General features: G+C 42.8%; 1 protein-coding gene across 42 annotated transcripts in view; it reads right to left on the bottom strand.

The window, feature by feature from the left end:
* Positions 1-12,334, bottom strand: part of PTPRD (protein tyrosine phosphatase receptor type D) — a 1,753,725-nt gene that overhangs the window by 223,332 nt on the left and 1,518,059 nt on the right. For 17 of the 42 annotated variants that reach the window (XM_060237318.1, XM_060237320.1, XM_060237317.1 and 14 more), the window contains 2 exons: positions 8,222-8,809; positions 7,758-7,858 (listed from right to left, as the gene is read on the bottom strand). In XM_060237318.1, the coding sequence (XP_060093301.1) occupies positions 7,758-7,858; positions 8,222-8,809 (689 nt within the window). The remainder of the gene's footprint in view (positions 1-7,757; positions 7,859-8,221; positions 8,810-12,334) is intronic. The other 25 variants (XM_060237319.1, XM_060237327.1, XM_060237359.1 and 22 more) reach the window with 3 other exon arrangements.

Genomic DNA, 12,334 nt, shown 5'->3' with positions numbered 1-12,334 from the left:
TTCGGGGCTGAGGGGAACCTGAGCGGGGGTGCACGCGGTGAGGCCGGGTGGCCCCCCGCCCCCCCTTCCCTTCCCCTCCATGGCAGCTGCGCTGGAGTGGTGGCCTGAGGAGTGCGGGCTGCATTTGAGTTGTGGTAGCCCCCCCCTCCGCTCGCAGCCTCGGAAAGAGGCGGTGGCCCGGCTACAGGGCATCTGCGTGGTAGGTGGAAGGCCCTAGGTTCAGCTCCCAGCCTCAGCTTGAGTCCATGGGTGCCGCTGCCAGTCAGTGCGGACAGTGCTGACTTTGGTGGACCCGGGGGCCTGATTCAGTATAAGGCAGCTTTATATGTTTATATGTTCAAAGTCTCCTTTGGAGCAAGTTTGGTGTAGTGGTTAAGGTGTGGACTATTATCGTTTCACCTGAATGGCCCAGGCTAGCTGATCTTGTCAGATCATGGAAGCTAAGCAGGGTCTGCTCAGGTTAATACTTGGATGGGAGACCGCTGAGGAATTCCAGACCTGTTATGCAGAGGCAGGCAATTAGGGTTGCCAGCCTCCAGGTAGGGCCTGGAGGCCTCCCACTTTGGGAGAGCCGGGTTTAATTCCCTACTCTTCCACTTGCACCTCCTTGATGGCCTTGGGTCAGCCATAGCTCTGGTAGGAGTTGGCCTTGATGGGGCAGCTGCCATGGGAGTCCTCTCCAGCCCCACCCACCTCACGGGGTGCCTGTTGTGGGAGAGGGAGGTAAAGGAGATTGTGAGCCGCTCTGGGACTCTTTGGAATGGAGGCGGATATAAATCCAATATCTCCATCCTTTTGAAAGGGTAGCTTCAGTGTGAGCTTTCCCAGCCCACCCACGTTGCAGGGTGTCTGTTGTGGGGGGAGAGGATGGAGAGGTTTGTGAGCCATTCTGAGCCTCTGATACAGTGAAAAGGGTGGGGTATAAATCGGTGGTTGTCTTCAACCAGAAGGAAGGCAAAGCTAAGTCAGTGGGCCAGTGCACATCTGCTGGCTTCGCCTCCCAAACAGCTTTATTGGGTCATATGTTGCTTTCCTGCTCCCCCCCTTTTTTGTGGGCCCAGCAACTCGGTTCCCCGGGCGGCTGGGCACAGAAGCCCAGTTTTGGCGGGCCTTCAAGGCTAGAGGGATGATTAGGGAGGCAGAGGGGTGCAGCAGATGTCCCCTTGTGAAGGGGCTGCATGGTAACTGGACGGGCATCCCAGTTGACAGGCCAGAGCGGTTAGGCCGCCACACAGTTCCCCCCCCTGACCGTGGTTAGGGCATCGTAGCATGGCGCCCTGCTTCTCAAGCAGTGCCAGGTGAGCTGCCATTGCGGGGGCAACACTGGTGGTTACAGCAGCAAGATTGGCTGGGTTATCTGTGGGGCGCATGGCGTTACTTTTTTCCTCATGGGGACGTTCCCTTCCACGGTTTCCCATAAGGTGATTTGGTGTGGCCTTTGGGGGGACCAATTTGTGCGGCTACCTGGGATACGATTTTGTGGGAGCAAATGCGTGCCGGGTTTCGCCCCTCTCTGGAGTAGTGGTAAGAAGATAAAACGTGGACCTAGTTGACAAGGAGAATGAGAGGCCAAGACGGGGAAAGGTGATAGGACTTGGTCCAATTGGTTGCCCGGTTTCCTGATCTAGGTTGGTGTAATTGCTAGGGGGCAACCTTTACGGCCTGCAGCCCTGTTCGAGGTGGCGACATACACACTGCTTATATTTTGACTTCTCAGGAGCGATGTGGTCGCAATACGATGGGGCCTTTAGGAGTGGGTTGGCGGGCAACCCATGGCTCCCTTGGGGCCCGCTTAAGTATCAGCTTTGGTTGTAGTCTGGGCCCCCGGCAGAGCACAATTCATGTGATAGGGCCGATGGCGGCCACATGGTGCATAAACTACAGATTGCATGGGTGCCGCTGTGCAGCAGGCCAGGGGGGTTAGCCCCGGCTGCTATGCGGGGATTTACGATTAAGGGCGTCTGTTCCTGAAAGGCATAGGAATTTAAATATGAGCTCCCGCTATGGGGGTGGCATACGCCCCTCAGTTTGGGAAAGATCCAAAAAAAGGTCGGGCCAGGACACCTCAGGGGTGTAAGTAACCTGTAGCCGTTTGGGAAAGGGGAACCAGCCTAATGGGGCTGCGGCGGTGGTACTGCATTTCCCGCCCCCCCCCCCCCGTGATTTTAGATAGGGGCTATTTGATGACAGCTTACCCATGGGTCTAGGATCCTGTATTTAGGACTTTGGGTCCCTTGTATGCCTCCTAAACTTTGTTCGGTAAGGGGAGATTGAGCACGTGTTTAGGGATAAAATAACTAAGGAGCGTGCAGAGGGCAGGGCCCTCTGCCAGTACCCACGTTAGGGGCTTTCCCCTGGGGGTGGATATAAAGAAGTGTCAGCGGGACGGCGCCTGATACACCATTTGCACGTTGGTCTTTCATTGAGTGCATGGGGGCACGTGTGCAATGGATGGCCCACAGGCATGATTTTGTATGGTTTTGACTGTTTTTTCTGTTTTTCAGGTGCTGGGGCTCGTGTGAGAGAGGGGAAGCCTCATCTGTGGGCGGCCCTGCGGGCCAGGAGATCGCATGCCAACGGGCATCCAGCCGGGTCCCAGCATGTAGGCAACTGTTGAGTGGCTGGATCGCCATGACATACACTGGCCGAGGATCAGGCCATTGTTGTTCCATGGGTGGTAGAGCTGGTGGATCTGCGGGCCATCATGCCAGATAGCCACATCATGGTGTGGGTGGAAATTTGTGCTAATAGGGTCTGGCGGTCTGCCCTTTATCACGGGGGGATTCAATGGGCCAGACTTAAGGAACCGGGCCTTGCTAAAGGCCATGGAAAGGGGGGTTGGACCAAGTTCTTCCCACGTTTTCAGGGGAGCACCTATGGCCTAGCACCATTGGTGCGGGTGGTCTGTATGAACCGCAGATGGGCTACACGGCTCAGTGCGGGGAATGCAGATCACTGAGAGCCTCACCTGGGCGGATCTCTCCATCGGGGATTGATGCTAGCCCAGGTGGAGAATGGCTGGGGGCCTGGCCGCTCAGCTACAACCCGAATACGGTGGGCTTGTGCTGGGGGCAGGGTGGCTCACCCTTTGGACAAGGCGGGGTCAGGTGGTGACCCCAGGGCTTGTCCCGTTCAGGTCCCATCCCTGCTAGTTATTGGTTATTAATTATTTGGTCGGATGGGTTTCTTTTGGTCATTTGAGCTGGATACCCGGGCCTTTATTGAACGAGCTACAGCTGGGGTTGCGGTCGGCTCTGGGTCGTCCGTTGGAGCGCTAATGCCTAAGCAGAGGCTTGGCATTGGCGGTGGCAGGATGAGGTATTGGCTACAGCCTTTTCAGGGGAGCACCTATGGCGGTGCAGGTGGTCTGTATGAACGGTAGATGGGCTACACGGCTCAATGCTGGGAGTGCAGATCACGACAAAGCCTCACCTGGGCGGATCTTTCCTGAGTGATTGATGCCGACAGAGGTGGAGGTGGAGTTTGGGCCAGGCCGCTCAGCACCAGTCAGATGGTAGTGGCCTGTGTGCTGGGGGCAGGGTGGCTCGCCCTTCTGGACAAGGCGGGGTCCTGTGTTTTGACCCCAGGGCTTGTTCTGGCAGGCCTATACCTCTTGCCATCCTTATCGTTCAAGTTATGTTTCAATAAAGCGGCCCGGGTTTTTTATCCAACACACTGTGTCAGTCTCTTCATTCCGACTGGGGGGGCAATGAAAGGGGATAGGGCTTTGTTATACTTATATTAATTCATTATTTTCAGTAAAAATGCACTTTTACAATTGAGATATGAATAAATACATACAGTTGCCCCATCAGATCTGCTACTAATCTAGGAAACATAATGAAAGCCAGAAAAAAGTGGATGGGTTGGCTGGACACACAAAAGAAAGAAGGCATAAAGATAGGTTAATGAATGGTAGGCTAGAACAACAAGCAAGAAGAGGGGAGTGGAGATGATGGTTAGTAGAATCTGGAAGACTGTTGCCAGAATAAACTGGAGTCCTCTTTTCAAAATCTAAAAAAAGTTTTGTTTGCAGAACAGAATACCTTGTAGTGGGGTTCTGTAGCTCTTTCTTGCAGCCTTGCTTACTTTCCCTCTGTTTCTTACACCTATCATTTCTCAGCTCTATTGCAAAACAAGCAAACAAAAACACTTCATCCTTTTCTACTCCACTTTGTTCCCCCAGTATTGCCAAAAAAACAGAGTTGAACATCACCTCTTCCTGCTGCAGAAGTTTTTGTTTTACTGCTAGTTGGAGCTACAGCAGCAGCAACAATATGTCCTCCATCCTATCCTATTCTCCCATTTGTGCTTCATTCATGCTGTTTCCTAAGACATGCTGGCCATAACAAGAGCTGCTGCCATTCTGCACAGGTCACTGCAATATTAGACACTCAACTATCTTATAGGAGAGTATAAGGATGTATATCTTTTAGCCCTAACCTGTCACACTGGTCTGGATGAGCAGGGCTCTGGCTGGATTTGGATGAGGGCTGTTGGTGGAAAGGATCACAAGAACTGAGAGAGGGAGCATATATTACAACAACTGGAATAATGGGGAAATGGAATCTCTCTGTCTCTTTATGCAAAGCAGCTGAGTAAGGAGGAAGATGCATATCCTTCTTTTTCTCTTAAGAACCTGCGTAAAGGAAGCACATTGTCTCATGTCCTTCATGGGATTTAGCAGGACATCTCAACTTTTCAGTCTGCACACTCCTTTAGTGAAAAAAGAAGTGACAATCAGCCAGAAAAAATAGCAGCTGCAGTTTTTCCACAGCCAGACACTACTTGCCATGCCAAACATTTCTGTTGCCAGGGACAACTGGGTGCTGATTAAATGATACAGGGCTAACCTGGAACACATTTGTCCCTTCTGAATAGTATCTAGTTTTTCTATAACACACAGTCGGTATGCTGAATTTTTGTATATAAACTATATATCATCATTAATAGACATCCCTAGTACCTTGGGTCCCAGATTTGAACACAACTATGTCATTGGAAAGTGAGGTCTGATCCTCTATATTTTAAATGAATCATAGCTATATATGCCATGTGGGTCAATATTCTTTAGACTCTTAATAAAAAACAATATTTAATGAAATATTTGCTGTGTTGCACTCTAATTAATTTTTTTTAAATGCAAGGGAGAATTATCTCTAGATACATTCAGTCAGAGATTGGTTTTAAGCGTATCTGGTAACACATACATACATGTTGACACTTTCTGGGGAAAAATAATGGATATGAATTTACTTTTGATCCAATGGTAATTTTTTAAAGACTATTCAAGAATATGGGGAAGAAATTCATTAGAACTTTTTCAAGGATTAGTCACTGTATCTTTGTTGCTTCACTCAAAGAAAGAGTGGGATAAGAAACGTCTTGTATACAATGATAATGAAGAAACTCACATGTAAAGAACTATGGGAAAGCACATATACAAATAATAATTTATCTGAACAGTGGTTCTCCTTCATTACTTACTTGAACAAAACTAACCCGTATGAGATATCAGTTAAGAAATATTAGTTCTAGTTGTGGTAGTATGAGAATAGGCTTATTTTAACACACTTTAAAATAAAAATAAAAAGTTTGTTTTGAATTGTTTCTTGACATTCATCCTTTAGTAATAAAACCCATATCATGGTGGCAAAATGGAGCAACCTGATTTGTTGGGACTGGATGGGCCTGTCAGTCATCAACTATTGTCTCATCACACATCCATCACCCCCTCTGGCCTTGCATGGGCTGACTGCTCTCCCCTGCCCACTGCAGGCCCAGGAAAGTTGAACAACCTGCCAAAAGCAGCCACATCTCCAGCTCTTCTTTGTGTCCTGTCAACCGGCCTCAGAAAGAGCTGCAGAGCTACTGTGGCCTCACAAAAAGCCTGCCAGCACATGCAGCCTCCAAAGGCCACAAAAATAGCCAGGGAGGCCAGGCCGCACTGGGAGTGTTTCCTTAGAGGCCATGGCTGCTGCCTGGGAAGTGCTAGCCAGAAGCTGTTGCTAAGCGACCCAGGCTGCTTTTATCAGTAAAGGAAGAGGCCTCCAGTAAATAGAATGCTATACAGTCCACCCTCCAAAGCAGTTATTGTCTCCAGAATGGGGAGAGACATCTGTTGTCTGGAGTTCAGTTGTGATCTCAGGAGATCTTCAGGCTCCACCTGGGAGTTGGCTACTTTATGCCTGGCTGCTTGCTACTCTTCAGCAGCAGCCCTCCTATGACAGCTATTATGGCATAGGAGTTAGGGCTTCACAGCTGCCAACTTCAGGTTAGGAAATTTCTGAAGATTTAAGGGGTGGGGCCTGGAGAGGATGGGGTTTGAGGAGGGGTGGGACCTCAGACAGGTACAATGCTATTTCTTCCTAGGAAACCACTGTTGCCAATCTCCAGTGAAGGCTAGAGATCACTGAGAATTACAACTGCTCTCCAGACGGCAGAGATTAACTCCCCTTGAGGTGGAGGGTGGGTGGGAAGACAGCATGGGGGGCACTCACTCAGAGCCTCCTTCTAGAACTCATTGTATTTTTCTTCACAACAGGCCTTATTACTAGTTAAATATAATTTTGATCACATGTAGCAAATTAACAAGAAAGCTTCACCACAAGATAATGTTAAGGGGGAAATCATATTATAATGGAATTTTCAACATGATATAAAGTCTCCTTGACTCTAAGAAGTTCATTGAAATAAATTTTATATTTTTTCCCTGATTTATCTAATATGTGTGACAAAGAACAAAACAAAATAAATTAATCTAGGACTCCAGAATATTAAAATTTCTTTATATAAACTTCATCATATTATTCTATCCATTAGAAAAGCACTCTCAATTTTTTACAATAATTTAAAGAACAAAACAAAGGAAACTAATCTAAGAGTACACACATCTATAGTTAGTTCACACAAGGAGGCTATAGCTATGAGAGCTCGAGGGGAAAAAACAAACAGAAAAAAAAAATCAGGGAAAATGTTTTCTCCCCCCAGCATGGCCTTTTGTGCGGCCACTGGAAAAAAACTGGAAAAATTGGGAGAACACTGAAAGTGAAACTCGCATGATTTTCTTTTTAGACTGAGTAAAATGCTTTTTAATTCAAGGATGCTCGCGCTCAAATTGTATACCCTGAAATGTCTGAGGACTTTCTTAACAAATGGAAAATTCTTGAGAGCACTATTTTCGACATGTTCTTGTTGAAATATAAATAATTTTTCAAGATGCTTTTGTTGAAATATAAATAATATATTATTAATGCTTATAAAATAAATTACATAAGCTATAATACATTAAATGATAATACATTCTAGCTTAATATCCAAATATGAGGGGTCTTAGCTATTGTGATTCTATGAGAACATTTCTGTTCAAATACACTTTCTTTTGTTTACTACAGAATTAAATATACATGTGCTATGACAGCATAGAGTGCAATGGTTTGCAAATTTTCCCTCAAGAACTGGGTACATTTACAGTTTTTCTTACACATAATGAAAATGTTTATACTTATACATTCTATCAAAATGCTGAATAATACAATATTAAATGCTTACCAACTATGTTGTTCAATCAATCAAATAAGTTTAGGTTTGATAGGAAACTGAGTTTTGTATATGCTTCAATTTCTCCCAAAGTTGTCCTAGGACTCGCAAAAAGTGGGGGGAAACCTATCAGTGCGATTGGCATTTCTAGCAAGTTTTAAACTATTTAGCCATCGTTCTTTTTACTTGTATGTCTCATGAATTACAAAACAACTTACTTTGAAAGGCATAGCAGAGTTATAATTCTCTGGTATCTCCCAAGAGAGCAATACTGATGTCTTCATTACAGCTTTGACATGAAAATTTTTTGCAAACACTGCTGGAAAATGAAAAGCAATGTATTTAAAGTACATCTTGATCTTTGTATCCCTTCCCATTCCACTATCAATACATTTGACAATTCTCCTACCTGCTTTTAAAAACCACATCCTATTCTTGCAAATGACAACACAGAATGTTATATTTTTCTTACCTGTAATTAGTGCGCAGACATCAGCCAGACTTGCCTGATATAGGATAACTGAATTCTAATGAATCCAAAACACATGAAGATTTACATACTTTACCTCTGGTGTTAGTTGAAACTATTTTTATGATGGTTTGGTCAGTTTTAATTACAGCTTCAAAAAATCGATATCCAAAGACCGAAATTCCTTTTAAAAACAAGGCAGACAAATCCTACCTTGATCCACAGGTAGTGTCCTGAACTGGACACTTGGACTATATGGACCAGGCCCTTTGCTTGTGTATGCACGAATTTTAACATCATATGTAGTGTCTGGTTTTAAGCCCGAAAGTGTCATAATAGTATCAGCAGGAACAACAAGGACCTCTGTTGGATGATGTGCCACATTGATGTCCCTGTAGAACAGGGTATATTTAGTGATATTTCCATTTCTCTCTGATAAATTGGGTGGCTGCCAAGTTAACAGGACTGATGATGAAGTGGCACTTTCCGCATGTAGGTTCTGAGGGAATCCACTTGGTAGATCTTCTGGAATTAAAATTTCTTTGATAATTTCCTCCCCAAAGCCCACTTTATTTCTAGCTGCAAGCCTGAAGACGTAGGAAGTCCCTTTGTGGATATCTGTGGCTGTGTAGTGGTCGTCCTTCTCAGTAAATTCCCGCATCTTAAAGGTATCCATGTCTTTTCGGCCAAACCTCAAGCGGTATCCCTGCAGGGGACCATATGTGTCAGCAGGAGGATGCCACTGAATGAGAGCTGTACTCATTTGTGTATGGCTAATCACAAGGCGAGGTTTTCCTGGAACTACAAAACAATGCTATTTTAGGAATGAATGCATTCATTTTTTCTATTATTTTGCTTTATTTCTGTATTTTAAAAATTAGCAATATGAGATCCACTTTGGGTTCAATCCTATAGATACATAAGCAGAAGCTTGCACAAGAAAATCTTCTTGCTCTTTTCTTCTTGCTCTTTTCAGCAGTTCCCTGAAAACCCTCTGCTAAGGCATAGGGACCATATGAACAAAGTGCCAAATAACCCGGAAGGGGTTAATGAGAAGAAAGAACTTGACCAGATTGTCTCCTCAGTGCTCATGCTCTGAGAGAGTTTCACCCAATTCTTCTCTTCCACTTCAAACCATAGGTATTTGTAGCACATTTTTCATGATGTCCTCTTGACTCACAGCAGTGGTTTTACCAGATCTTCTTACACGAGTTACTTTCATTCTTGAGTCAGTAGGGTCAAACCCACCATTAGTTTTCATTCATCCAAGTACTTATTTAGCCAGTATATTTTGTTTTTACCCATCTGTCTTCTGACATGAAACAAACAACAAATAAATTGAAATTACTTTTCTAGACCTATTTTTATAGAGGCTAGCCTAAATATAATTATTGCTGAAGTGGCAGATGAACATAATCTAACCACATTAATTTCCATACTGTAAGCTTAAGAACATTCAGAAACCAAGGACCAGTTCACAAAGTTAGCAATAGCACACCACAGTTTAGAAAGTCATACAGAAGTCTTGATTGGGATCTGTTCTCTCTTACTCCTAGGTTTTCCTTTCAACAAACTTCCATTAATTTCTACATAACTGTGAAAAGTAGACCCCAAAGAGTAAGGAGAAAATTTCTCCCTATCTCCATGGAGTTCATAAAGAACAGTACATTTGTTAAAAAATCCCATGATTCTATATTTTTTATGAACTGTGTACCCTAGGTGAAAGGGTATTCATGTACTACAACAGAGAAACAAACAAAAAGCTAGAAAATATTTCAATGATAGGCCTTTTTGTTCAAAATCCTAAAATCTAATATTGGATAGTAAAATCTAGAGTTGGGCATGAACCAGCACACAAACTAAAGTTCATGATGAATTCTGGCCATTTCATGGTTTACGAAATGAAACTTGTGACAGATCAACTGGCACAAACTTTCCATGAACTTTCAAGCTGTCCATGGAGGTTCATGCCCATGAATGGATACATTTTCAGACAAACTTTCCACTCAATGTAAACATTTACCATAGTTCAAAGAAAAGGGGGTGGAACTTGGAGGACTTGTATCTGGGGGAGTTCCCCTGTGACTCTCTAGCTTGCACAGAACCTGTTCTATACACTCCTGAATTTCTTGAACCTGCACTTGTCAAAATGACTGCCTGTCATTTTTCCAGAAAGCACTTTCCTGGGGGGCCCCTTCTTGGGGGGGCATAATTCAGACTCTGTAATTCCAATCCTCACCAAACTTGGAAGGCAGGTAGAGCAGAGTCAGCCAGAGATCGCCGATGAGTTTGGTGTCTCTACCATGTTGTGGGGAGGCATTTTATCACATCATGAAACCCATTTGGCCCCTAAAAGTTCATGACAGTTCATGGTTTGCAAATTAGGCATGCCACAAACTGATCCACATTTTCCAGATTTGTGCCCATCCCTAGTAAAATTTAAAGAGAATTTTGTAAATATTCCCAGCAGATCTGGGAGTTGATTACCTGGAGTTGATAACTTCAGACTATAAGTGGAAGAATCAAATGCACTAAACCTTCCTATATAACAAGCCCCATAAAATTACATCTGTAAAATGAGGCGGTCTGTGTGATGGGATCATCCTAGCCTTCTATCTGTGGTGAGATGGTTTATTAAATTTATGTTATTTATTTACATCCATCTATTTGCATACAATAATACTACATCGAAGAAAAAGTTCTATCACTTGACTGAACTTAAGTATATAAATAGCTGTGACTTACAATAATGGTAAAACTTCTGCCTGGGATATAACACAAAATGGAAATTTCAAATGACAGTTCTCATCAAACAGAAAACATAGCTTTGAGAATTTGTCATGAGCAAATACTTTATGAAAGCATAGCACTTTGATTGCACCAAGTCTTAACATTCTTCTTAGAACTCATAAGATCCATACAAAGATTATTTATTTTACTGACACATGAGGGATATAAAACTTCCAATATAATCCCATACATGGTTGCTCCAATTTTAATTAATGGCATAGACTGGAGTAATTCTTCATAGCATTGCACTGTTAGATTTGCACATTTGACAACTTTTGGACAATATACTCCACATATAGAAAGAATGCAGAAGAACTAAGAGAACATAATAAAAGGATTGTGCAACCAGAACAATGGGTGTGAAAAAGAAGAAAATTAAGGATCAATTAGGTACTTCAAATTATGAAGGTGAAAAACAGTACTGCAAACCTGCAGTCAGAGGGAAGTACTTGTTTGAATACATTTTATTTAATTTACCTTTCAGCAGAGTAACATGGAGCAGTTGATCCCAGCTGACAGGAGAACAGCAAATATTGCTCTATGAAAATTTTAAGAATTGTTGATTCCTGGCCATTACCATTAAAAATACATGAATTCTTGTGTCTTATAGCTATTTCTCACTTACTATTCCTTTTAGCACCTCATTATTGTGCAAATACAACTCTGTGTATTTTATAAGTTTCTACCATACTTTTCAATATATGAAAATATATCTCATTGATTAATTCTGACTTTTCTGCCTGTGCTGCATAAGAAAAGCCAGCTAGAGCTGTAAAAGCCTATAGAGGTATATTTGAGGCAATATTTCTCATTGTATTATAACTATCACTGAAACCAATGGAGCATAAAAAGGCAGAAGTGTTAACAGAAATAGAATAATAACTCCAGATTTTAAGAGGGGAGGTTTTTGGAAGCTGTCACTAAATTATTTATGCTATAAATTGCTTTTACGCCGATGGCTGCCCCTATATTTAAGGCTAGTTTTTAAAACTCTGATCAGTACCACCCACAGAAAGAGGAGAATAATAATAATAATAATAATAATAATAATAATAATAATAATAATAATAATAATAATAATAGTGTGCAGTTGTTTTTATTATTATTATTATTTTCTCTATGGCAGAAATGATAAATTGAAAGACTATACGAAGCCTAAAATAAGGCCAGCTCAGAGTCACAACTATTTAGTCAAATATTATGGCTGTGATAATGTCTAGAATCCATTCATCATTTACAACCGACTGGACAGCTCTCCTGTGCAAGCTGCATTGAATTTTTTAATTTCTGATTAAAGGATTTTGGGGAAACAACATTTAAAACAAACAAATAAATATATAATCACAGAAAGTATATAATCACAGAAACTACAGTCTCTTAATGATTGACTATGGACACAATCTGACTGGTTCAAGATGTAGTTGGCTTGTTTTATTTAAAATTGTATGCTCTCATATTTTAATTGCATTTTTAATTAAAGTTAATTATGCTGCTTTAGACACACACTTCCCTCATTCATTCATACTTCTGTATTTT

Source organism: Heteronotia binoei, chromosome 4 (genome assembly GCF_032191835.1).
Source record: "Heteronotia binoei isolate CCM8104 ecotype False Entrance Well chromosome 4, APGP_CSIRO_Hbin_v1, whole genome shotgun sequence".
Classification (NCBI taxonomy): Eukaryota; Metazoa; Chordata; class Lepidosauria; order Squamata; family Gekkonidae; genus Heteronotia; species Heteronotia binoei.
This window is presented reverse-complemented; position numbering and strand designations above follow the sequence as displayed.